General features: G+C 42.0%; 1 protein-coding gene across 8 annotated transcripts in view; it reads left to right on the top strand.

The window, feature by feature from the left end:
* lemd1 (LEM domain containing 1) overlaps positions 1 to 24,788 on the top strand; it is a 32,323-nt gene extending 7,535 nt beyond the window's left edge. For all 8 annotated transcript variants that reach the window (XM_048242118.1, XM_048242119.1, XM_048242115.1 and 5 more), the window contains exons 6-10: positions 1,354 to 1,428; positions 7,520 to 7,645; positions 15,386 to 15,463; positions 16,809 to 16,879; positions 24,317 to 24,788. In XM_048242118.1, the coding sequence (XP_048098075.1) occupies positions 1,354 to 1,428; positions 7,520 to 7,645; positions 15,386 to 15,463; positions 16,809 to 16,879; positions 24,317 to 24,650 (684 nt within the window). In that variant the 3' untranslated portion in view covers positions 24,651 to 24,788. The remainder of the gene's footprint in view (positions 1 to 1,353; positions 1,429 to 7,519; positions 7,646 to 15,385; positions 15,464 to 16,808; positions 16,880 to 24,316) is intronic.
* The last annotated feature ends 2,197 nt before the right edge of the window (positions 24,789 to 26,985 follow it).

Below are 26,985 nucleotides of genomic sequence, written 5' to 3'. Positions count from 1 at the left end.
TGGACACACAATATTGTTGGAAAATTGAGATGTGTGAAACACTATTTGACTCATGGTAATCAGAAATAATTTGTTATAAAAAAAAGACTAAAATGTGTTGACTAAAACTGACTAAGACTAAGATACTTTTAGTTTTCTTTTTGAGAAAACTAGACTAGACTAAAATGACGAGACTTTTAGTCGACTAAAACTTGATTAACAAAAATGATATTTGAATGACTAAATATGACAAAGACTAAAAAGGACATTTCGTCACAAGACTAAGACTAAGACTAAATTAAAAATAGGTGACAAAATTAACACTACTTCATTCACAAGTGAAAGCAGACTGTTGATCAGCTCCGCTGCGCGTCGGGGTCCGGTTCGCCCTGTCGGGACTTATTTTCCCAATAATGACCGGCGTTCTACATTATCCCTTACCTTTAAACTGTCAAATGGTTTGCGATAACAACATGGGCATTCGCAATGTAATCTAGTAGCGAGATGGCCTGGCAGTGTGCATGATGCGCACACATTTTCAACAGCAGCCTACGAACCACACCACAAAGGGCGAGCAACATAAGTCACCTGCGCAGTCCTCCACAATTTGGCAATCGACTGTGATGAGTCCCGTTTCCCTCAGCCACAAGGCCTTGGAGGACTTTCATAGGCTACTTCTGGCCTGATGCTGCTGATCTAGCAGGCAGGCAGTGCATTTCGCCAAGCCATTATTGCTAACCATTTCCGTTGACTGCATACAAGGGAATTTACCTTTTATGTTTCGTATAGTACGATCTACTGTGCGTTCATTTATTTTACTGACAATCTGTTTTTTTGTCGATTTTAGTTAGGCATTTGCCTATTTAAGCAACTCGTATTTTGTAGCCTTTATTGTAGGCTACAATTTAAAAAGTGACTAAGCTAATGACAGAGCAATTGCCCCGGGGAGTTTAGATAAGCCCTTGTTTACTTTCTCAAGCTGGCTCTGTGAACGTGGGGAGTTTAAATAAGCCCTTGTTTAGATAAGCCCTTGCGAAAGCCCTTGGTTTAGATAAGCCCTTGTTTACTTTCTCAAGCTGGCTCTGTGAACGTGGGGAGTTTAGATAAGCCCTTGTTTACTTTCTCAAGCTGGCTCTGTGAACGTGGGGAGTTTAGATAAGCCCTTGTTTACTTTCTCAAGCTGGCTCTCTGAACGTTAGATAAGCCCTTGTTTACATAAGCCCTTGTGAAAGCCCTTGGTTTAGATAAGCCCTTGTTTGCTTTTAGATAAGCCCTTGTTTACTTTCTCAAGCTGCTTCCCCCTTCTGTGGCTTTTAAACAGCTTTTCAACCATACGGCTGTTCAAACTGTTGCCGTAACTTGTGCCTGCTGCAGGTAAAGGGCCAAGACAAACCCACGAAGCCCACTCCAGCTCCCTCTGCGTTCTCCGTGACTGAACTGGTGGAGGAGGGGAGTTGTGTTCCTCTTGAAGAAATCTGGTGGTAGTCTTGGGGGGTATTCCATCAACCTTGCTAATGAAGGCGGCACTTAACAGAAATAGCCTGGCTTGAACTAGCGTAGACTTTCACTTGGGGCTGAAGCCGTTCCATTAACTGAAGTTAGCGGCATCTTGGCCTCGTTTATTCTAAGCGAGGGTTAGTTCAGCTTCATCTCTGCTCATGCACGAGGTAGAACAGTAGACCAAAACAGTAGATTGACGAAAAGAGGATATATGTAGTAAAATTAAAACAATACTAGACGATTTCTGTTCGATTTGGCAAGCGCCATCTACAGGATTTTCATCGAAAGTCATCAAATTTAACATCGAGAGAAAAAAAAAGATAGTTGCCTACAGAAATGGGAGAATAATGAAAGCATAGGCCTACATTTAAAACAACAATGCTAATGGTTTGAAATAAATTGGAAGTTTGATTAGCTTCACTCTATACAGTCATACAGTCTATGCTTGAACAAAACGAGTGAATGAATAAATAGTAGGCCTAAACTAAAAACAACTTTGGCATATGGACATTCAAAACTATCTTTAGCCTATGTTCTTAGATTACTGTAAAAGAGTTCACTCCAAATTATTATCTAGGTGTAGGTGGTCATAAAATAAATTAGTATCAACATAATAGTATTGTCTTCCATCCCAAAGTGTCCCAAAGTGTTTGAAATATAATTATCTGAAATGCAATATGGCTTTCAATTTGTCATTTATGCCTAGTATTTAATCTGTGTAGCACACAGTTGATTTGACATTCATGAACAATCGTCGACACATGAAGCAGTCTTAATTATTAGGTGCCTATAGGCCTGCAGGCTACAGAATTATCCTTTGGCTTGCATCAGATATAATAGCCCCCTGGCAAAGCATATTACTGTCGATGAACAGCCTACCAAATGTGCATGACCCTTTATCAACAGTATATGTCTTTCATTAAAGAGTATAACTAAAAATGTCATTATCAAGGTGATAAGCTATGTAGCCTTAATACTCGTATGGGAAGCGAACCTGTGAACACGCAAGAATATAAGTCCTTTGTTGTGTCGTCTCGCTGCACGTTACGCCACCACAGAACGTAAATGACCGAGAGTAGCAAGATCCCTAGAACCTGCGCCTTGCGTGAAGTTAAAACATTTTAAAGTCGCATAATCTTCATAAATTCTTTGGAGCAAGTGGATGTGTAAATCCATGCTTGGTGACACTGTCGGAAAAAACATTTCTAGGCCTACTTATATTTTTGAAGTTGTAGGCTACAGGTGACGAGAGCACAGGTTGACGGAACCATCTTTTTGGACTCGTTTTCCGAGTCCACAGCTTAATTAAGTGTGCTTGCATATTGGATTGATCAGAAAGCGAAACTAAATTTTCACCTAACGCATACGAAACTTGGCGTACATTATCCTTGGACCAAGCCTCACAAAAGTTACCGGAAGGATTTTTGATTTTTCGAAAGCGTTTGCCCGTCACAGCCAAAGCGAAATCGGGTGAAGCTCAAACAGAAAGTCGTCCATATCTCAGGAACACAGTCACATATCGATACCAAATTTTGTATATGAACTGGGGACTCCAGTGTGAGGGTGCATAAGCTAAAAAAAAAAAAGAAATATTCCAAAAGTTTCCATCATTTGGCAAACCACCCACAGGTATTTGGTAACTATCACCTTTCACCTTTACACTTGCACTTCTATCACAATGCCTTCCAAGTATGCACAATGTCTCTGGGCAGCCACAATGTCTCCGGGCAGCCTTGCCCAATCATGAAATCCTTGCTCTGCCATGGGATAGTATGGACTTACGAACTGAAATAGCAAGGAGAACAGTAGCTATATATAGCTTATATAATAGAGTTGTTTTCACATTGACGGTATTCAAATTAAATTTTTCCTTATTGTTAAATGTCATGATGGGAGAGTAATATTAAAAATGTTACAAGTATGCAAATGCATATGTTTACGGGAAATTAGGTTTTACTGGGTTGTTTTGTTGTAAAGACATGCAAGGCATTCTGGGCTGTAATGAACAGTGGTCGGCAGCACTCTATAGGCTACGTATTAATATGAATAGGTGTTTCTGTAAACTGTGTTTCTGTAGGGACAATAAACAGCTATCTCTGTTACAAAAACGAGCTGGTAATCGCTCATTGAAGAGGGAACTATGATAAAAAGATTGTTTTCCTAAAAGCATGGAGTTGACGAAAGAATAAGCAAGCAATGTCACGTTAATGTTAAATACATCTGAACGCTAGGTGGCAACGTTGTATTACATTTTACTAAATACGGTGGCATACGGAGCTTCATAAGTAAGGAAGATGCAAATATGTAATTTATCATGGGAAATTATTGGAAATGTTATTTCTTGTTTATTCTAATTGCAAACCACACACATCCATTCGTAATCACACGTACACTTTTAATACCTTGAAAAGACTCATTTTGTTTATTTGATGTTGCCTAGCAACTGGAACAGACTTCAGGGCAAAGATTCTAGAACAGAGCTTCAGAGAGACACATTTTGAGTTTGTGGCCAAGTACCTAAAATATCTAGCCTGGGTGTTCCCATGCTGCCTTGGCGCGATTTGAATCACGCTGCTAAGGCAGCCTGGAGACCATGGAGCAAATTTTCGCCTGAGATAGGGAACCAATCACAGAACAGGGGGAAAAGCAAGACGATGATGAGCTATGCACAGACGCATTTGATAGACATCCGTGGCACCCAATAAACGGATCTGGGCATTTTTTTCAAATACGAAAATGAGAAAATGAATGTTTGGTTCCCAGACCACGTCTCATTGAGAAGTGATGGCGCTAGCCAGGCTATAAAATATCGGTTTCCATGTGTATGTGCTGGATGGTGTGCGTCCTTTATGAAAGTAAGTGTTTTATGCAGTTACAGATATAATGAGTCATATGGTAGTGGTCAACATAAATGTGCCCCTTCTGTTATTAGAATGCTAAGCGGAGAAGCATGCTAAGCAGAGATTTAACATTATTCATTTTTTGTGTGGCTAGAAGCTAGGGAGGAGATGTTGCTGTATGGGATTTATGTTGCTTAGCGTGATGCCATGGTCATTTGATATGAGATGCTTGTACTCGTAACTTTAGGACTCCTATTTTTTTTTACTAAGAGTAATTCAGGAAGCATTTTAGCCCTAAAAAAGTAGCCTGAGTCTGTGACAACTTAAAAGAAGTCATGAAGACTCCTAACTCACTAAGACCGAACAATTTTTTTGTGGTGGCATTTCACGTCTTGATGTTTTTTGAAATCGTCTGCAGGAGCTAACAATCAGCGGGAACAATTTTGCATTGTAGGCATAACTAAGGGATGCAGTAACCCCACCAACAACAACCAAAACTAGCCTACTCATTGTCAATATGTACATTAAATGTAACGTTTCATTGTGAATCAAATTAAAATGTTCTCCTCCTTGCAAACGTTAGCATAGGCAGATGGTGACAGATTAATTTAATAATGTTGCTGTGTGGATCACGGTAAGTGTGAATGAAGTGGCCACTTCTTAATGGGACTCGCTGTATGGAAGTAGGCTAAGTAAAATAGAGATGCTTCAAATAAGATAAGGTTAGGATATGCCCGCTTGACAACGGCAGAGATAGAACTGGCCTTTGGCCATAGCAACCATCCATTTAGAACGACTGGCCTTCATAGCAACCAAAGATCTGAGCTGTGATTCATGTAGCCTACAGTATGCATTCAATGTGATGCAAAGTTTAGAAAGGTGATGAAATATACAGAGACAGGTCAAGAAATATAGTGCAATGTAGACAGTAGTATACAGTTGATTTACAGAAGGTGGTTTAGAGTAATATGAATTAAATATAAATGTGCAGTGTATTAGCAGTTACCTCATACAATAAGTAGAATAATGTATGTAGATGTAGCAGTAACAGTATAATAGTAGAAATAATAATATAGATATATGTATTAACAGAATATAATAAAACAGAATAAATATGGATATTCAATATGACAAATATATAACAGATATGTACATAACATACAGCTATGTGCAGTGTGGAAACAGTAGACGTCTGAAGAAGGGTGATTACCCGAAACGTCACGGAAAAATAAAAACAAGTGGGAGCAGAAAACCCTGGTTGAAGCGGACTTTTTCTCTTTTTTGTCCAGTGTGGAAACGGTGTCATTGTAGTGCAGAAACAACATTATAAGAGTAGTAAGAATAAGTCTATGTGCAGGATGAATAGTATAAAGATCAGTAGAATAACTATGTATAAATGTAATTACAGTAGGCCTATGTACATTTGTAAATAAATAGAAAACTATGGGTGAGAGGGATAAATTATTTTTTTTTAATCGTAAAAGTAAATTGCATTCAATTAAACTGCAATTAAAAATCTTTCCAGTAGGCTTTAATGTCACGCAAAAAGTACAACCAAAGCTGAGCTTGATCAACTAGAACATCTAAAGAACCAGAACTTGAGTGTAGTTTTTTGCTGGGTCCCAGGCCATGTTGGTCTGAGGGGAAATGAGAAAGCGGACAGTGCTGCTAAGCAAGCCCTCAATGAAGAAGTCACAGAATGTGAAATCCCTGCCCCAGACCTTAAACCTATACTGAACTCTTACATCTCAGATAAGTGGCAATCTGAATGGGATTAATGTACTAACAACAAGCAAGGAATGTGAATTTTGGCACATTTTCATGATCCACTGGGTAAAATTACTCCTATTGTGGCTATTAGAGACATGCGTTCATGAGTATCCAGCTACATTCAATGAGTTAAGTAAAATACATTCACACACACAAAAAAAACATCACTAATGTTGTGGACATATTCTGAGATACATCAATAGGCTCTCAAAACAACCCCAAACAGACATAAGGTCTTTATAGAGCAAATCCATATAGATTATTTGTCAAATAAACCAGTAAAACCGAATAAAACAGATAAAACAGAACAGGATGGAATATATAACAGTCACACTCATAGCTCATATTTTTAAAATAAATCAGTGAAAAAGTATCCTGACAAACAAGCAGCATTTTAATGCCTTAGTCATATTTCATAATTTAAATTTTTCAATCATAATTTTTCTCTAGGTTACCTGATTTTGAGAGGTGCAAGACGTGTGACATTATTTATTTTTGCAGCCAATCACTGCTGTTGTTTTATTTTATTGATTTGATTTTAGTCATAGAAGCCAAATTCAAAGGCAGGCCACAGGTAAAATCCAACTAACCGCATTCACCCCGCAAGGCAATAGTTGAATAGAGCTTTTGAGGTATTACCACTGCTCCAACACTGAAAGGCACTGTTAGAATGCTTGGATCAAGCCAGGTTCAGCATAGCGTATTTCACTCTGCTCACGTTGGTGACCGGACCAGGGCAAGCACACTTTCGCAGTTCCTGCCGGAAATGCAGTCTAGTTTAGCTTGAAAGTTAACCTGCTACGGAGCAGGTTAGTTCTGTGGCATAAATTCCCATGGTTACCAAGCTGGGATTCACGTTAACCTCATTAATGGAACGGAATTCTCACTAAAATTAGCGAGACTTATCGAAATAAGCCAGGTTTGGCCTTTAGCGAGGTTGATGGAATACCCCCTTGGTCTCAAAGTGGGTTGTGTGGTGTTGGGTTAAAGTGTGGTAGCACTGTGGTGTTGGGTTAAAGTGTGGTAGCACTGTGGTGTTGGGTTGAAGTGTGGTAGCACGCACTCAGGTGTTGGGTTGAAGTGTGGTAGCACTGTGGTGTTGGGTTGAAGTGTGATAGCACTCCGGTGTTGGGTTGAAGTGTGGTAGCACGCACTTAGGTGTTGGGTTGAAGTGTGGTAGCACTGTGGTGTTGGGTTGAAGTGTGGTAGCACTGTGGTTTTGGGTTGAAGTGTGGTAGCACGCACTCAGGTGTTGGGTTAAAGTGTGGTAGCACTGTGGTGTTGGGTTGAGTTTGGGTTTGGAGTGTGGTAGCACGCACTCAGGTGTTGGGTTTGGAGTGGTCATTATATCCTTTGCTATTCCCTAGGAAGTGTATTTGGCTCCTGATAACAATGCTCTTTATGCCTCAATGCCTCTTTACCTACTGTAGATTGAGAAGAAGCGCTATTTTACCCCAAAGACCCAGCCAGCGTTGGTGCATAATTGGAACGGTGATGAGCCAGCGTCGGTGCATAATTGGAACAGTGATTGGAGACCAGAGTCATGTGGAAGGCGGGTCAGTGGTGTTGTGAAATCAGACTGCTCACCAGCACAGGCGTCCTGTTGATTGGATTTGTGTGGGCTGGCAGTGACTTTACATTACATTAAAAGCGACTAACAACATGGTAAACAGTTTACATTTTAGAGCAATTCTCAACAATTTTAGGACAATTTAAAAAACATTAGAGTACAGTAAGAATAAGTGCATCAGTGAGTGCTGTTTTTAACAGTTACGTGTCAGTTTAAGACGGCTGGTGAGTGCTAGGATCAGCAAGACTTGTTGTAAGTGTTGCTATGAGAGGAGATGTTCTCTAAAGAGCTGGGTCTTCAGGAGTTTTTTGAAAATGGAGAGGAATGTCCCTGCCCTTGTAGGAACTGGCAGTGTGTTCCACCAACGAGGAACAACAGATGAGAAAAAGTTTGGATTGGCCTGGCGTTCGGTGGTAGAGCTAGGCGTCGTTAGATCTGAGGAGCGCAGCAGTCTGGAGGTAGCGTATGTCTGTATGAGGGCATTCAAGTAGGTGGGAGCAGAACCGGAGACTACTTTGTAGTAGTGTTGCACGGTGTATCGATACTAAAAGGTATCCACGATGCCTTCCGCAAAAAAAAAACGATACGATTTCCGGCGTTTTTAGAATCGATACTTTATTAAAATTGCGTTCTGTGTCTGCGTGAACTGCTGCTCTCACTGCTCCTTGCACGCATCTAGGCAAGTGGGCGTGTCAAGCAGGCAGCTCTGAGTGAGTGAGTGCGCAGCCAGCGTCAACATACAGTAGTTCTTTGCCGACCCGTTCCTCGGCCTTGTGGATAAAACAAAAGGTGAAGTGAAATCTGCAACTATTTCGGATACATCGCATGAATAGTGAAGGCAAACCATCAGGTACACAGAGGCCCGTTTGTGAAATATGTTTCAAAGTCATTTAAAGCAGTAGGCTACGCATGGAACTTGGCTAAACACCTCATGAGACATATCCCAACATTTTTTGTTCAAAGAACGACAGGTTAACGAATATGCTATAGAAAACACGACTACATGGTTAGTGCCAAGTTCTTCTCTTCTGTTTTAGTCTAGCCTAAGTGAAAGCGAGTATGGTTCTCTGGGATAAAAGCGAACCTTCCTTCATCAATGAATTTTTGCCGAGACATAACGAGCTGTAATCATTTTGACGAGACATAACGAGCTGTAATCATAGGGTGCTAACATTGATGAAAGCGCAATGTTCACGCCAGAATAACATTACCATAACTTGTAAACAATCTATTTCATGTTCGGTAAGTACTACTGGTAATATTTGTCATGGCATGTAGACTGCAAATTGTTCAGTAAGTATTGCCCAAATGTAGGAAAGGCTACCCGAAATGCGCTAATTAAAGCCCACAGCATATAATACCACCAAAGCATGTTGAGTCCTATTAATAATAGCGCCTTATTGTTATGTGGTAGCAAATCATGTTATCAAAGAAATAGACGTAGGCTAATGTAGGAATGCACACAGACATATTGCAACAGGTAATGGTGTAGGCCTATCTGACGAAGACCTGAGTGGTTGGAATGTCGTACTTGTACACTGGCTTTAAAGAAGACTATCCTCACATTTTTTCCCTTTGCAACTGTCAAAGAAATCCCATGAACACGGGAAGGCCTAGGGAAGCCTATACTGTACATCAGATGGCCTAAAGATTAGGCCCCTCTGCATAGCATTCAGTGATTTGCATGCAGTAATTTCAACACTGACCTTGATCTAGCCTAGTTTGGCTATTTAAAGCTACTTTATTGGCAAAACACAACACAATGTAAACGAACTATAACAAAAAATAAAGGACTTAATCACACAAAGTAGGCCTACTATTTTACTGACTATAAAAATAATAATTATGTTGGAAGTTTAGAACCCAGAATTGACCTGCACACTACAAAAGTGCACCGAATTCAACACAAATGACTCAGTACACTTGGAGGAGGTATGAGTCCTTTCTTTTCCAGATATCTTAGGATTTTCACTGTGCAGGCTGGGAGACCTGTCAGGAGGGCGTTGCAGTAGTCGAGTCGTGAGATGACTATCGCCTGAACCAGAAGTTGGGTAGCAATGAAGGGAGGCGGACTGGTGCTATACATAAACAACAGATGGAGCAATCCCAGACATGTAACAGTGAAGGAGACTGTATGCTGTAAGGATGTGGAGTTACTAGCGGTCAGTCTACGACCATACTACATGCCGAGGGAGTTCTCATGCGCCATTGTTGTTTGTGTCCTACGTGCGCCTCAAGCCCTCCCGGACACAGCGTGTGGCGTCATTCACTCTACAGTCGCTAGGCTCCAAACTCAGCACAGTGATGCCCTCTTTGCGATCTCTGGTGACTTCAACCACATTACACTGGATTCCACCCCCACAAACTTTTACCAGTTTGTTGACTGCCCATCTAGGAAAAACAGGACAATAGATCTCAGGTATGCAAACGTGAGGGATGCTTACAGTGCCACCCCCCTTCCCCCACTGGGGAAGTCGGACCATAACCTCATTCATCTTCAGCCAATGTACAAGCCAAAAGTTCAAAGGCTACCAGTTGCCACGCGCACCTTCAGGAAGTGGACACCGGAAGCGGATGAGGCTTTGAGAGACCGCTTTGAGTCCACTGACTGGAGTGTACTACTGAATGGAGAGGACTTAGAGGAGGTCACACATTGCACTACTGACTATCTGAACTTCTGTATGGACATTGTTGTTCCCACAAGGACTGTACGCTGCTATCCAAATTACAAGCCTTGGATAACCAGTAATGTCAAGACCCTTCTCAATAGGAAAAAGATGGCGTTTAAGGAGGGGGACATGGCAGAGCTGAGGCGAGTACAGGGGGAACTCAAGAATAAGCTGAAAGAGGCTAAGGAGGACTACAGAAGGAAGATGGAACAGAAGCTGCAAGATAACAACATGAAGGAGGTGTGGGACTGTATGAAATCTATCACTGGCCTTAAGAAGAGCAGCAGCTCTGTGGAGGGAGACCTGGACAGGGCGAACCAGCTGAACCACTTTTACAACAGGTTCGATTGCCCATCCCCCAGCCTCCACCCCACCTCATTACCAGTGCAACACTCACCCCCACCATCACTGGATATTGCACCCCTCCCCCACATGGCGACCACGAACAACGAGGTGACAACGACCTCAGTCAACAGCCATCAGACACACAGACCCCAGATGCTGCCCGCCTCCCCTCCCCCCCTCCATCATCACTGCTGATCAGGCTATCACACCTCTCCCCCACATGGTGACCACGAGTAGTGCGGCAACAATGGCTTCAGCCAATGGCCATCAGTCTCTAGCCACACGACAACCCTCACAGAAGCACCCCACCTCCTCCTCACCCTCCACTCCCCTCATCCCCCCCCATCATTTCAGCGGACTAAGTAAGTTATCTTTCAAAAAAACTTCATCCTCGTAAGGCAGCTGGGCCTGACAGACTGTGTCCAAGGCTGCTCAAGGCCTGTGCTGCTGAACTGGGGGAGCCACTGAAGCACATCTTCAACTGGACAGAGCAGGCTGTACTTCCTGAGAAGGCTGCGGTCCTTCAATGTGTGCAGCAAGCTCCTCAGGATGTTCTATCAGTCTGTTGTGGCCAGCGCCCTCTTCTATACAGTGGTATGCTGGGGAGGAAGCACAAAGAAGAAGGATGCTGGACGACTTGACAGGCTGGTAAGGAAGGCTGGCACTGTAGTGGGAGCTGAACTGGAGTGCATCACTTCAATATCTGACAAAAGGACCCTAAACAAACTGATCAACATCTTGGACAATGAATGTCATCTGCTCTACAGCACTATCAAAAACCAAAAGAGCTTGATCAGCTGGAGACTTCGCTCAGTGCCATGCACAACTGAAAGGCTGAGGAAGTCATTTGTTCCTAGGGCCATTGAACTGTTCAATGCCTCACTAAAGGGGAGAGGAGAGATAGACTTCTCTGCTTAGTCTGTCTGCCTCTCCACCCTCTCCATGTCCATGTTTTTTGAGTACTGACTGCCCACTACTGCTTACTACTGTTTTACTACTGTTTTACTAATGTACACAGCCTAATGTTTTCACTACTGTTTTACTGCTACACTGTTTTTCATGCTATATTAGCACACATGATCAATGGCTGCGGTCAGGCTTCTGATACAATACTGAATGAATGAATGGCTATAACCCTATTACCTCAACCTGTTCTTGCACTGAAATTGTTTTTTATTTTACCTTGTCTACACTATACTTTACTCTCCTATTTGTCTATATTATTTATGCTGGTCTCTAGACCTTACTCTTGCACTGTTGAACTAATGTTGGACTACTTTTTGCACCTTCACCATGACACTCACTCCCTTTAGCACCTCACCAGTCCCAGCCCTGTCACTACAAGCGTCTTTTGCTTGATCACCCTCAAGCACATTGGACTTTCCTAATTTAATTTATATAGTGTATTTAGTTTTGTTAGTTTTCTTATCTTTCTTATCTTCTACTGTCTTTATTGTACAGTGGAGTTTAGTTATATGTTTATACTTATACTTATGTTTACCATTTCTGCTGTAAGTGCATGTTGTGTGTTATGTCTGTATGCTACTGAGACCCTTGAATTTCCCCTTGAGGATCAATAAAGTATCTATCTATCTATCATCTTGAGTTAAGTAAGTCCTGATTTTCCGTATGTTGTAGAGTGCGAAACGGCATGACCGGGCGACTGCGGCAACATGATCTGAGAAGTTTAGTTGGTTGTCGAGAACAACTCCTAGATTTCTTGCAGTCCTGGTAGGTGAAACAGACAGGGAGTCAAATTTGATGTTGATGTCGCGGTGTATGGTAGGTTTAGCTGGGAGGACCAGTAGTTCAGTCTTTGAGAGGTTCAGCTGGAGGTGGTGTGCCTTCATCCATGTAACTATGTCTGAGAGGCAATCCGAGATCCGTGCTGAAACCAAGGGGTCATCAGGTGGAAAGGACAGATCGAGCTGTGTGTCGTCTGCATAGCAGTGGTATGAGAAGCCATGCGAACGGATAATCTGTCCCAAGGAGGTGGTGTAGATAGCAAAGAGAAGGGGGCCCAGCACTGAGCCCTAGGGGACCCCTGTGGTGAGATGGTGAGGTGCAGATAGCTGACCAAGCCATGATACGTTAAACGAGCGTCCTGTGAGGTAGGATTCAAACCAGGAGAGAGCAGCTCTGGAGATTCCCATGTCGGCGAGTATAGAGAGAAGGATACGGTGATTAACCGTGTCAAAGGCAGCCGATAAGTCAAGCAGAATGAGTACTGATGACCGAGCAGTCGCCCTGGCTTCTTTTAAGGCTTCTGTTACAGACAGCAGAGCCGTTTCGGTAGAGTGGCCACTTTTGAACCCAGACTGATTTGGATCCAGAAGGTTGTTCTGTGAAAGGAAGTCAGAGACCTGTTTGGAGACTGCTCGTTCAATGCCTTTGGATAGGCAGGGCAGGAGTGAGACAGGGCGGTAGTCCTCGACTTGAGCAGGGTTGAGAGAAGCTTTCTTAAGTAACGGTGTTACCCGGGCCATTTTGAACGCTTTTGGAGGTTAGCGAGGCATTGATCACGTGTGATGGCGGGTGCGATGGTCGGGCTGATGGACTGAAGTAGGCTCGTAGGTATAGGGTCCAGCTAGCATGTGGTAGGACGGCTGCATGTCAGGAGTCTAGAAACTTCACTCTCGGAGAGCGGCGTGAATGCTGAAAAAGATGTTCCAGCAGTCCCTAGAGGTTGTAGGAGTGCAGTATCTGAGTCAGATGCGTTGAGTGGACATGTAGAGAATTGACTGCTGATTGCCGCCACTTTGTTTGTAAAAAATGAGGCGAGGGTATCTGCAGTAAGGCTGGATGGAGGAGGAGGCAGCTGAGGGTTGAGTAGCGATTTGAAGGTTGAGAAAAGTTTTCGAGTGTCTATAGCGCTGTTGATTTTGTCATTGTAGAAAGCCGTCTTAGCAGCAGTGATGCTGGCTGAGAAGGAGGTCAGGGGTGTCTGGTAGTTTTTGAGGTCATCAGTTAGTTTGGATTTGTGCCATTTCCTCACGCGGCTCTGAGTTTGGCGCGCTGCGATCGGAGGGTATCATTTAGCCATGGATGAGAGTGTTTGGATCGAGCTGGCCTTGTGGTAAGAGGGCACAGCTCGTCTAGACACAAGCTCAGTGTGGAGCAGAGCGAGTCTGTGGCCTCATTAACCTCCAGAGAGGAGAAGGTGTTGAGTGGAGGTAGACCGGAGGCAACCACAGAGGAAAAGTGCGTTGGAGACAGGTTCGGATGTTGGTGGCGAACGTGACCATCGGGCTGAGGAGCCGGAGGCTGTTCTGTCAGGCTGACGTTGAATTGGATGAAGAAGTGGTCAGAAAGATGGAGAGGCGTCACCATGAGGGTGTCTGTGCTGCAGTTCCAGTGAAGATCAAGTCAAGCTCTTTGCCAGCTTTGTGAGTCGGTGGGCTTTGAACCAGTTTGAGGTCAAAGGAGTGGATCAGGGCAAAAAAAAGTCCGCTGAGCCTGGGGCATCTAAGTGGATGTTCATATCGCCGGAGAACAAGAAGCGGACAGTCATGCTCAGGGATGGAGGACAGCAGAGTGTCAAGTTCGTCCATAAAATTCGCCCTAGTTGGCCTGGAGGGTGGTAGATGACCAGCACGTAGAGTTTTGCTGGGGCAATCACTGTGATGGCATGGAATTGAATGAGACATATTTGTTTGAAGGCAGTAGTGGGGTGAATTTCCATTTGTTGGAGATCAGCAGGCCCGTCCCGCCTCCTCGTCCAGATGGGCGAGGGGTGTGGGATAGTGTAAGGTTAGTGGAGAGTGCAGCCGGGGTGGCAGTGTTCTCTGGTTTGATCCAAGTCTCAGTGAGAGCAAGGAGTTCCAACAAAAGGTGGTTGGCATGGCCAGCTATCAAGTCCGTTTTGTTGACTGCGGATTGACAGTTCCACAAGCCCATGGAGAAGGAGGTTTCTGTAGGTGAGGACCGTTTAAGTTGCTGGAGGTTAAGGCGATTTCTGCCCCTTTTGGCATGATGCGGTTTTCTGCGATGGCCGGTGATAACAGATATGGTGGAATGGCACATTTTTGCCTTTGTCGGCGCCTGTGCTCGGTGAACTTGCACAGGTAAACTTGCTCGTCTTGACCGCGTCCGTCTTACACGAGTATGGCTGAAACGAGGGCTGACGCTGACGCTTCAGCAACAGCCTCTATTGTTATGCTGACAGGAATTGCATGCAGCTGTCCTCGTGTCTCACTAATGATGAATCAGCGTACACCGCCCTCTGACGTTCGCACAGCTTAGATTGTTCAAAAGGGTGTTGCTGTCAACTGAAAGTCCGCTCGCTCACACCGACCGAAACTCGCAGTTTCAAGTAGCCTCCTCCCTCAGCTGTTCCCAAACGCCCAGAGTCCAATTCTAATGAATTGGAGAGGATTGGCCAGTAGTAGCCTGTGTGTTCTTCCTTTCTCTCTCCCAACTCACTGCAGTTGTTGTCACTTTATGGGGTGGGTTTGGTTTGGTTGTGCAACATGTCCTCATGCCTGTACAGGTGCTGGGTAAACATGTCTACATGCCTGTACAGGTGCTGGGTAAACATGTCCTCATGCCTGTACAGGTGCTGGGTAAACATGTCCTCATGCCTCTACAGGTGCTGGGTAAACATGTTCTCATGCCTCCTCTACAGATGCTCATGTTCTCATGCCTGTACAGGTGCTGGGTAAACATGTTCTCATGGCTCCTCTACAGATGCTCATGTTGTCATGCCTTTACAGGTGCTGGATAAATTCACGATGACGGGCCATTCCCTCCTCTACTCTCCACCCATGTCCGAGTTCCGGCAGCAGATGACCGTACTTGTTTTGTTCCTAATTGATCCTATTAAATACTCCTGTTTCCTACTGACTTCTCTGTTTTCTGGGATAAGCATGTTGGACGAGGGACTCACCTTCTTTAGTCCTCTGTGTGGTCGTCTGGGCTTTCAGGTCACCTGATCTGCATCGGCTCCTCCTCTCCACTCACATCACAACGATGCGCTCCACTCACTCACACTGGAGTTGAAACGGGTTTAGCTCTGGGAAAGTGGAGTTAGATAGGTTTAGCTCTGGGAAGTGGTAGGGTGGAGTTGAAATGGGTTTAGCTCTGGAAAATGGAATTGAAATGGGTTTAGCTCTGGGAAAGTGGTAGGGAAATCAAAGGGGTTCTTTTGTTTGCTACACTCAGTTAGGCACTCAATTTAACACTTGCTGGAGCTTTCCAGAGAGTTGTAGGTAAAGTTATTTTTCTTTACTGTGGCATCAATTCTAACTGTGACATCAACTTGGAACTGTGCTGAGTTAAGACATGTTGGGTGATGGGTTAAGACATGTTGGGTGATGGGTTAAGACGTGTTGGAACTGTGATGGGTTAAGACATGTTGGGTGATGGGTTAAGAGAGAGCTTCCATTCAGAGCTTCCATTCAGTCCTGTTGGAGAGGAAGTTGCTAAACTCCAACTTCAGAACTTCAATCACAGAGAAGCCTTTCAAGCTTGCGTGTGTGTGTGTGTGTGTGTGTGTGCGTGCGTGTATATATGTGTGTGTGTGTGTGTGTATATATGTGTGTGTGTGTGTGTGTGTGCGCGTGTATATATGTGTGTGTGTGTGTGTGTGTGTGTGTGTGTGTGTGTGTGTGTGTGTGTGTGTGTGTATATATATATATATATATATGTATATATATATATATATATATATATATATATATATATATATATATATATATATATATATATATATATATATGTATATGTGTGTGTGTGTGTGTGTTCTTTCTTTCTTCATGGATTCCTAAGCCTTAGTATGTATTAGTGGAGTGACCTCGATGGTAATCTGCTGTGTGCTGAAGCTCATATGCTGCTGGGTCATGGGGTAGAATTCCTCAATGGATGAAGCTGGGGGTTAAAAAAACTGAACTGCTGTTGTACAATGATTTTTATTTTTTTAACCGTTTTGTCCAACTCTGGCTCTGTTCCTCCTGATGGTCTCTGTGAAGCTCACGCCTGCTGGCTCTGTTCCTCCTGATGGTCTCTGTGAAGCTCACGCCTGCTGGCTCTGTTCCTCCTGATGGTCTCTGTGAAGCTCACGCCTGCTGGCTCTGTTCCTCCTGATGAGTCTCTGTGAAGCTCACTGGCCAGTTGTTCTGTTTGCTGTGTCCTCTGCAGTGTCAAGTGCCCGTGACTGATGTCCTCATGGAAATCTTCCCAGAGATGGAGAAGACCCCAACTGGCATCTCGTAAGTGAAGCCTGCACACCAAAACATCAGCATCTAATCAGACTGAACACGATGAATAAAACATCAGCATCCATCCATAAATCAGACTGAACACAATGAATCCTAAAACATCAGCATCCAATCAGACTGAACACGATGAATCCTAAAACATCATCATCCAATCACAAATCAGACTGAACACGATTAATAAAACATCAGCATTCAATCACAAATCAGACTGAACACGATGAAGTAGCTGTCAGGAAGGAACCCAAAAACGAGTCCAGACAAGATATCTGAACATTTGTTCACAGAAATCCCCCCCGAGCCTCAATTAGCTTCTTAAATTTGGAGCTAGTTCTAGTTCTCCTTTTAGCATTGCTGGGTCAGCATATTGCCTCTGCCATTTGTTGGTCCTAAATTGTTGCTGAAACAGCTTTTTACCCCACTTGTTTTACACACAACTTAATGCTGCATCTACACTTTCTCTCTCTCTCTCTCTCTCTCTCTACCCCCTCTCTCTATCCCCCCCCCTCTCTCTCTATCCCCCCCTCTCTCTATCCCCCTCTCTATCCCCCTCTCGCTCTCTCTGTCTAGCCCCTCTCTCTCTATCCCCCCTCTCTCTCTCTCTCTATCCCCCCTCTCTCTCTATCCCCCCCTCTCTCTATCCCCCTCTCTCTCTATCCCCCCTCTCTCTCTCTCTCTCTCTCTCTCTCTCTCTCTCTCTCTCTCTCTCTCAATTTCAATTTCAATGGAGCTTTATTGGCATTACTCAATGAAGCAGTGTTGCAAAAGCAAACATATAACAAAACAACACAGATACAACATCTGTTTAAAAAATACAAATAAAATAATAATAATAATAATAATAACAAAATGATAATAATTAAAAAGAGAAAATAATAAATGAAATGTATAATGATACAGTATTACTATATACTGTATATTTATCAATGTGCTATCATGGGTATTGGTTATTGATATAAAGCAAAGCATGTCACATTATGGGTCACTCACTTCCTCGATTTATGACATGTTAACAGGTACTCTTGGCGAAGTTTTAAACAACTTGTATGCTCTCCCAACAAGTATGGGAGCTTGTCTTCATTTTCTAATAGTTCAAACTAAGGTATAATTTGGCTGAATTGAAGGAAATATTGGTTCCTGACTGTTGAATTTACTGCATTCAGTGAGGAAGTGTTTTTCATCTTCTACTACTCCCTCACTGCACTGCAAACACAACCTTTCCTCCCTAGGAAGCCAGGTTTGCCTGTGTCTTCCCATTTCTAAGGCCAGAGAGTGTTCACTTAATCTATAGGATGTTAGTAATTTTCTTTGTTTGTACTCGGTAATTTCTTTTAGATAAGATGCAAATTCATAATTGGTTTTGATTTTTTGGAAACATTTCAATTTGTTGGATTGTTGAAATATTGTTTAGCCAATATTTGTAATATTCTTCTTTTGTTATTTTTTCGATATGTTTTAACTTTGCCTGAGACATGTCAGGTGTATTCAAATTCAAATTGTGTTTTGATATAAGATAATCAAAAGGATCTCTCTCTGGGTGGGTTCTCCTCTGTAGAAGGGCACTGTGATTATATTCCTCTGGTTTTGAGGACAGTACATGGTGATAGAATTTGCATGCTCTTTTTTGAATATCAACTAATAGTGGATATCTTCCAAGTTCTGCTCTGCATGCAATATTTGTTGCATTCCTGTGTACCCCCAAGATGTTCTTACAGAATTCCAGGTGTAGTGTTTCTGCTGGGCTTTTGTCCCATAGCTCATAATTATCTTGATGTTTTATGCCCCAAATTTCACTGCCATATAAGATAATGGGCTTGATAACCGAATCAAAACTCTTTTGCCACAATTTGATAGGGGTGTTGTATTGGTATAGAGATTTTCTTCTGCAATAATATGTTCTCCGTGCTTTGTCAACCAGGTCTTTAATAGCCAGATTAAAATTGCCCGTGGAGGAAATATTTAGGCCCAAATAGTTATAGCTTGTCACTTGGGAAATCTGCTTTCACCAAGGGTGAAATTATATTTATTGTCTGTTGAACGTGTCTTTTTTTTAAAATATCATTATTTTAGTTTTTTCTTTATTTATGGGGAGGTTCCAAATTTCAGAGTCATTTTCCAGGATTGACAGACTCTCTTTTAGCCCCTCCTCAGTTGGGGACAGAAGTAGGAGGTCATCCGCAAACAGGAGACATTTAATGTCTCTACCCCCAATTGTGACTCCTGATAGTTTGGATTTAGCTATGTCTGATGTTAGATCATTGATGTATAAATTGAAGAGTATAGGACTAAGACTACAACCTTGCCGAACACCTTTGGCTTGTTTAAAGTATGACGTTCTTTTATCATCGATTTTGACACAACATCTGTTGTTTTTGTATATATCTTTTATAAGGTCATAGATTCTCCCCCCTATCCCATTTTCTGTCAGTTTAAGTAAGAGTCCATCATGCCAGACTGAATCGAAGGCCTTCTTGAAGTCTACAAAGCATCCAAAAAGTTTTCCTCTGTTGATGTTCTGTACATATTTTTCAATTAATGTCTGTAATGTATATATGTGGTCAGTTGTTCTGTGTTTTGGCATGAACCCGATCTGAGAGTTACTTAGAACCCTATTTTCCTGTAAGAATTCTACCATTCTGTTATTTATGATGCTACAGAAAAGCTTTCCTAAGTTGCTGCTTACAGCAATGCCTCTGTAGTTGTTTGGATCTAGTTTATCTCCGTTTTTTGTAGATTGGAACGATTTGATTTTCTTTCCATGGCGTGGGAAATGACCAACAGCTAGAACTAGATTGAAAAGTTTGAGAATGGCTTGTTTCAGTATTGGGCTGCTGTACTTAATCATTTCATTATGTATCCCATCGCACCCACATGCCTTTTTGTTTTTTAGGGTTTTTATTTTTTCGTTTAGTTCAGCTAGTGATAAAGGGGTGTCTAGATTGTTCAATTCATTTTTTACTTTTGATTCCAATTCTTGTAATTTATCAGTCAATTGTGTTTGGAGTGGATTTAGTTTATCTTCACTGTAGAGTTGCCAAAAAATGGTCTGTCAGATGTTTGCATCACATAGGGGATCTGTTTAGTGTTTTTGGTGATCTCAAGTTTGTTCCATAACTCCCAAAATGAATTTTGATCGACAGCATCTTCTATATCTTGTAGCTTTTTATTCATGTATGTGCCTTTTTTCTGTCTTAGTAATGATTTGTATTTGGTAAGAGTTTGTTGGTATAGTAACCGTGTGCTTATATTTGTTTGTTCCCTATGTTTCTTATTTGATAGTGTTCTTAACTGTTTCCTTAATGTTTGACATTCTTTGTCAAACCACTCGTTCTTTTTAGTTTTAGATTTCTTTTTTCTTGTATTTTTTTTCTTTACTTTTAGTATTTTCCTGGCCACTAAATTAAACATTTCAGAAATCTTTTCTGTCGCTAGATTTATGCCTTCTCTATCCTCTTGAAATTTTGTGAACAAAAATGTGTATATAAGGTTTTCAATTTCGGTACTATTAAGTTCAGTCTCATATTGAAGCACACTGTCAGTTCCCCATCGAAATTGAGTTGGCAGGGGATAGAGTTTAGTTTCATGTTTTTGGGATGTTTTTGTTTGACTCTCGTTTTTTAAACTCCAGTGATGTGGCTGTGGTCTGAGAGTGGAATTTGAGGCATAACCATAAAATAATTAATGTAGCTTGGATCAATATCTGTTATTGCATAGTCTACAACACTACTACCAAGATGTGAGCAGTAGGTGTACCTACCCAGAGAGTCACCTTTGATTCTACCATTAGTGATGGTGAGACCCAGGCTTTTACAAAGCTGAAGCAGCTGTTTGCCATTTTTGTTAACTATATTATCAGCACTCTGACGTGATCTTTCAAATTTGTTTTCATTTATTTGAGCTTCAGTGATATATGCATAGCCATTTGGGTTTATATAATCTTTTTCTGTACCTGTTCTTGCATTCATGTCTCCCATTAGCAAAACTGATCCTTCAGATTGGAATTGTATGATTTCTGAATGCAGAATTTCAAAGGTTTCTTCAGAGTAGTAGGGTGATTCATATGGGGGTATATAGATGGCGCACAGATAGATGTCAAAATCTGAGAAAGTGAGCTCCTTTTTTAACTTAATCCATATATGTGACTTTCCCTTCTTTACAGGATAAATATGATCAGTAAGAGTATCTTTAAGCAATACTACAATTCCCCCTGAGTCTCTTCCACATTTTACTTTAGGATGTTTAACAGAAGGAATATAGAGTTCCTTGTAATGTGGAATGGAGTTAAACTTTTCTCCTCCTTTACTCCATGTTTCTAACAGTATTACAATATCTGAACTATTTACAATATTTACAAACTCAGGATGTATACTCTTCTCACCAAAAACAGAGGAGTACAACCCTTGTATATTATAGCTAGTAATTCTAAGTGATGTCATTGTGTATCTTTAGTCTTTGTCATAAAGAAATATGTATGTTTTGCCTTAAATCAAAGTTAACTTGAGGCTAGGTTGTATCAAAATTAAGTATAGGCCTAATTATCTAAAAAATAAATAAATAAATAAAAAAAACTTAAACTTACTTAAATGAAACTTACATCCAGATTTATAGAGAATTGTACACACACACACACACACCCAAACAGATAGATATACATATACAAATATGTATCTAGAAAAACATGGACAACACACACACACACACATACATACACACACAGACATGCAAAGCCTACTACCCCCCCCCCACACACACACACACACACACACACACACACAATGCATTTTCTTCTCATTAAGTAAGTCTAGATTAACAGAAAAGTACTATTAAATGAAACTTAAGGCAATCTTTACCCCCTCCCCAACACCAACCCACCCACACCCACACCATATACACACAGTCTGACATGTCACACTTACAGGCACTCGCACATACACACATACACATAGATATACCTGGACATGAACATTTATCTACATGGGTGTTTGCAAATATACACACACACACACACACACACACACACACACACACACACACACACACACACATACAGGTCCCTATCTGGCAGACATGGAGCCTGGGCATGTTAATTGTTCACAAATACATTTTAGCATTTCTTCAATATTGCTTAACTTTCGGTTACTCTAACTTCTCTACCTACTACAGTTGTTCGGCTTTCTGTCTGTGCCAGTTGTATTAGTCATCTCTTTAACTGGATGTTTCTTTTTTTTCTGTTCAAAGCAGTGTCTTTGATTACCCTTGCAAAAAAGTCTCATCCCACCTTCATGTATGTGCAAGCGATCATACAGATGCTCCCTTGTGATTTGAGTGTGGTGGGCTATTTGTACATTTGGCATACATGCACATGCCTTGCCGATTTCTTTGTTTATGGAGTTGATGGTTCTGTCTGGAATGTCCTTTCGTGGTAGAAGTGTTGATATGATGATCTTTTTTCTCCGCTGATTCCACATCTGGTGTCAATGTTGCTGTGGCTGCTGGCTGCATGTCTTGTTGTTGTTGCTGTTGTTGTTGCTGTGGCTGCTGAAAGTGTTCCTGTTGCTGCTGTTGTTGTAGCTGTTGGAAGAGTGACTGTTGCAGTTCAAAGTGGGACTGTCGATGCTGTTGATGTTGTAGTTGGATCTGATGTTGCCTGCGATGAGTGAACTTGGTCTTCGTAAGCTTTCCTCTCTGCCACAATCCTTTTCGTCTATCAGACTTTGGGTATGCTGTGATGGTGTAGACGAAGAGGCATTGTCCATCTGTGAGGTCACATGTTGTTTCTGTGCTCTGCTTGAGGTGTTGCTAGTGAGAGAGGTGTACGACCTTAGCTCGGTCCTCATCTCCTCCAGTTGACTCTCCAGAGCCTGTGTATGTTGTTCTCTCTTGGACAGTTCTTGCTTCACACTTGTCAACTCTCGCCTCATCTCCTTGTTGGCCTCCTCCAGCTGCCTCATAGCAGTGCATAGCTGTTGAAGCTGCACATTGGGGTTGCTGATCTGGATGACCTGCTCTTGGAGCTGGCAGATGTTGTTGGTAGTTTCTTCTTTAAATATGAAGTAGTCCTGTTCCAGCAGAGAGAAGTTGTCTTGTAGTGCTCTTATTCTGGGAGAAGTGGGAGCCTTTGGTTGGTATAGGGGTGTGTTGAGGCAGGATTCATCAATTCTCACTTTGATGGCATCTGGCTTTTCATCGATTTGGTCTTTTCTCTCAGGATTTTCCAGGACCTTTTGGACCTCTCTCTTCAATAGTCCAAATTTAGCCTGAAATTCACTGAGACCAGCTTCTGGTCCTTGGATCAGAACTGTGCCATTGTGGTATATGTTGATGGTCAGTCAAAAGTGTGCAGTGCCAAGCATCTGTGTTTTTAGTGAAAAACAGCAGGTTGCAGCAAACTTTTATTCTCTGGGCCACTGTAGTCTAGGAGAAGGGTCTCAGGGTGGTCTCTCAATAGTGCTTCCTTCATTTTTTTCTTTTTGTCCATTGATTTAATGTCTTTGGGATATGTTATCTCCATTTCATCTTCATTTTTAAAAAAATGCCTCTGCTTTGGGCTCATTTTTCTTCAAAGAAGCATCCATTATGATGTCATCGACAGCCATAACTGACATTTACTGTTGATTAGCTTGTTTAGCACTTTAGCTTTGTCTTCTCATTCAATTTCCACTGTCTTGTCAAGTAGTACAGAGGTCCTACCTTCACAGATTTTTGCCTCTGTTGGTTACTTCAATGTCTTCAATCGTAGAATTTGGAATTTGGGAGCAAAACATACATTTTCTGGCAAAAAAGCCAAAGTTGTCTCAGCAGCTCATTTTTCTGCTGCCTGTTGTCTCTAGAATTCTAGAACACTCCACCCCCCCTCTCTCAATTCAATTCAATTGAGCTTTATTGGCATGACAAAAAATACAATTTGTATTGCCAAAGCATACATGTACGTGTGTGTAAAGACATAAAACAAAACATCATACATTACTGCAACGGCAGTGTGTGTGTGTGTGTGTGTATTTGAGCTTTTGTGTGCTTCACTGATGAAGTGACTCCCTTTGTTTATGGCAATTCTCTCTCTCTCCCCCCCCCCTCTCTCTCTCTCCCCCCCCCTCTCTCTCTCTCTCTACCCCCCTCTCTCTCTCTCTCTCTCTGCCCCCTCTCTATCCCCTCTCTCTCTGCCCCCCTCTCTACCCCTCTCTCTCTCTCTCTCTGCTCTGGCTCTCTCTCTCTCTCTCTCTACCCCCCCCTCTCTCTCTCCCCCCCTCTCTCCCCCCCCCCTCTCTCTCTCTCTCTCTCTCTCCCCCCCCTCTCTCTCTCTATCCCCCCCTCTCTCTCTCTCTCTACCCCCCTCTCTCTCTCTCTCTACCCCCTCTCTATCCCCCTCTCTCCATCTCTCTCTAACCCCTCTCTCTCTATCCCCCCTCTCTCTCTCTCCCCCTCTCCCCCCAGAGCAACCCGGCGCAGGCCGATAAAGGGGGCAGCGGGGCGGCCGGTGCAGTTTAAGTACCCCGACACCCCACTGAGCCCCAACTCTGCTGACCAGCGGGAGGTGCAGCGGCGGCAGGTTCCGCTGTGGGTCCAGCTGCTGATCTTCGCGCTGGTGTCGTTGCTGCTGTACCTCGCCTACGCGGCCACGGAGGAGTCGCTGGAGAGCCCGCTGACGCTGCTGCTGGACGGCGTCACCCAGGCGGCCGCGGCGCTCCAAGAGGAGGTGGCGGCGCCCAGCGTGGACGATGCTCCCGTGATGGCCGATGTTGCGGCGCCCCCTCTCTTGGGGGAGTAGAGGGACCTGACCTCCACCGCTCCCCGTCTGTTTTATAGTCTGTCGAGTTTTTGTTACTTGTTAATGTTTTTTGATATGTTCAAATTTTATTATTGTTGATGTTGATTATTGTCCTTAATAAAGTATTTGCAAAAAGTATCTGTGTATCCGTTTTTAATGTTTGTGTAATGAATGAGCGCACTATGTTGTCATTTGCATGTCGCTTTAGACAAAAGCGTCTGCCAAATCCCGTAATCATAATTATTAAGTTTGTAAACCCCCCCCCCAAAAAAAAAATCAATAAATAAATGAATGAACGATTCATAGCCTAGTAATGTCAAGGTAGGACTACGTTTTGACAAGCATACAAATTAGAGGGGATGCATCCCCTCTATTGAAATCCGGAGACTTCTTATTAAAGTGCATGAAAATGCACTGTACTGTTCTTCCTAGGCTTCTTCTTCTTCTTCTAACGCACTTAATGCAGCTTCAACCGTTAAACGTAGAAACTTCATTCAAACTTTGTCACATAGATCTTACTTAGGACACCCGGGCAATGTATTTTTCAACTTTGTAACTTTTATACTTTTTAAACTATTAATTAAAAACTACTCAAAATTTCCCCATAGACTTAACATTAGGCTGATGACATCATAATAGAGCACTTAAGCAACTAGAAAACGCAATTCCAGGGAATTACTAGTGCATGAAAATGCAAAACACATGGTGTGAAATATACTGTTAAAACAGATGATGTGCTAATTGGCAACCAACATGATGAGGTTTCATATAGTTGGAATTACTGAACTAGGTAGATGAGGTTTAATATAGTTGGAATGACTGAACTAGGTAGATGAGGTTTAATATAGTTGGAATGACTGAAAAGTTAAATAGGTGGATAGTTTAAAAGGTTAAGTTATTTTCTAGGTAGATGAGGTTTAATATAGTTGGAATGACTGGGCAGTTAAATAGGTGGATAGTTTAAATGGTTAAATTATTTGCTAGGTAGATGAGGTTTAATATAGTTGGAATGACTGAACAGTTTAATAGGTGGATAGTTTAAATGGTTAAATTATTTAATAGGGAATTATTGTAGCGAGGACTTTTATTTTTAAACAGTTGTGGAGAGAGGAAACAGTTGAACAGAATGTGTAGTCTTAATAGAATGATTATGAAACAGTTGAAGGCAGAGGATACAGTTGATGGGAGTCATAGTTGACTGACAGTTACAACAGTTGAACAGTTGATAACAGTTGAACAGTTTAAAAGTTGGATAGTTTAAAGGGACTTTTAATTTGAAACAGTTGTGGGCACAGGAAGCAGTTGAACAGGATCTGCAGTCTTAATACAGCCATATTGTATGCTTAAAGCCTGAGACAGTGGCTCCAGGTGGCCTGAACACCTGGCATAGGATTCTAATTGCTATTGTGATGTCATAATCTAATGTTAAGTCAATGGGGAAATTTTAGTAGTTTTTAATTAATAGTTTAAAAAAGTATAAAAGTTACAAAGTTGAAAAAAAATACATAGCTGAAGTCACATAAGTAAGACCCTACAACGCAGTTTGAATGAAGTTAAACGGTTGAAGCTGTATTAAACGCACAAAAGCGTTAGAAAAATAATAATAATAATACTAGAAAAGCATTTCCTGAAGGAAATACAGTGCATGAAAATGCAAAAAAATATGATGTAAAATATCATACAGAGTAAAAACAAACTATATTGGTTTGCTAGGTAGATGAGGTTTAATATAGTTGGAATGACTGAACAGTTAAATAGGTGGATAGTTTATATAGTTAAATGATTTGCTTGGTAGATAAGGTTTAATATAGTTGGAATGATTGAGCGGTTAAATAGGTGGATAATTTAAATGGTTAAATTATTTAGGTAGATAATTGGCGATAACTGACAGTTGGAATGGCTCTAATGTTTGCTAGCAGTTATGCTAACTATGTTATCAAAGATAATAATGTTAACCAAGTTACTTAACTTAGTTTTCATTTTTAGTAATTATGCTAACTAGCATGTTAGCAATGCTAACATGCTAACTATGTTAACCATGTGACTTCGCTAACCTAGCTAATCATTTTTAGTAGGTATGCTAACTATGTTAACTAGCATGCTAACATGTTAAGTATAACTGGAACGGGCTAACTGGAAGCCATGGCTGACAGGGGATGTCCTCAGGCTGCTGAGGGCCAGAGACAAAGCCTACAGAGCTGGGGATGAAGCTGGCATGAGAACAGCGAGAGCCAACCTGTCCCGTGGCATCAAGGAAGCAAAAAAGGAATACACTCACAAGATAACCACCCACTTCAAAGACAGCAGGAACGCACAAAGCCTATGGCAGGGCATT

This window comes from Alosa alosa, chromosome 4 (genome assembly GCF_017589495.1).
Source record: "Alosa alosa isolate M-15738 ecotype Scorff River chromosome 4, AALO_Geno_1.1, whole genome shotgun sequence".
In the NCBI taxonomy this organism is placed as follows: domain Eukaryota; kingdom Metazoa; phylum Chordata; class Actinopteri; order Clupeiformes; family Clupeidae; genus Alosa; species Alosa alosa.
Note: the sequence above shows the minus strand (reverse complement) of the source record. Positions and strands in the feature narration are given on the sequence as shown.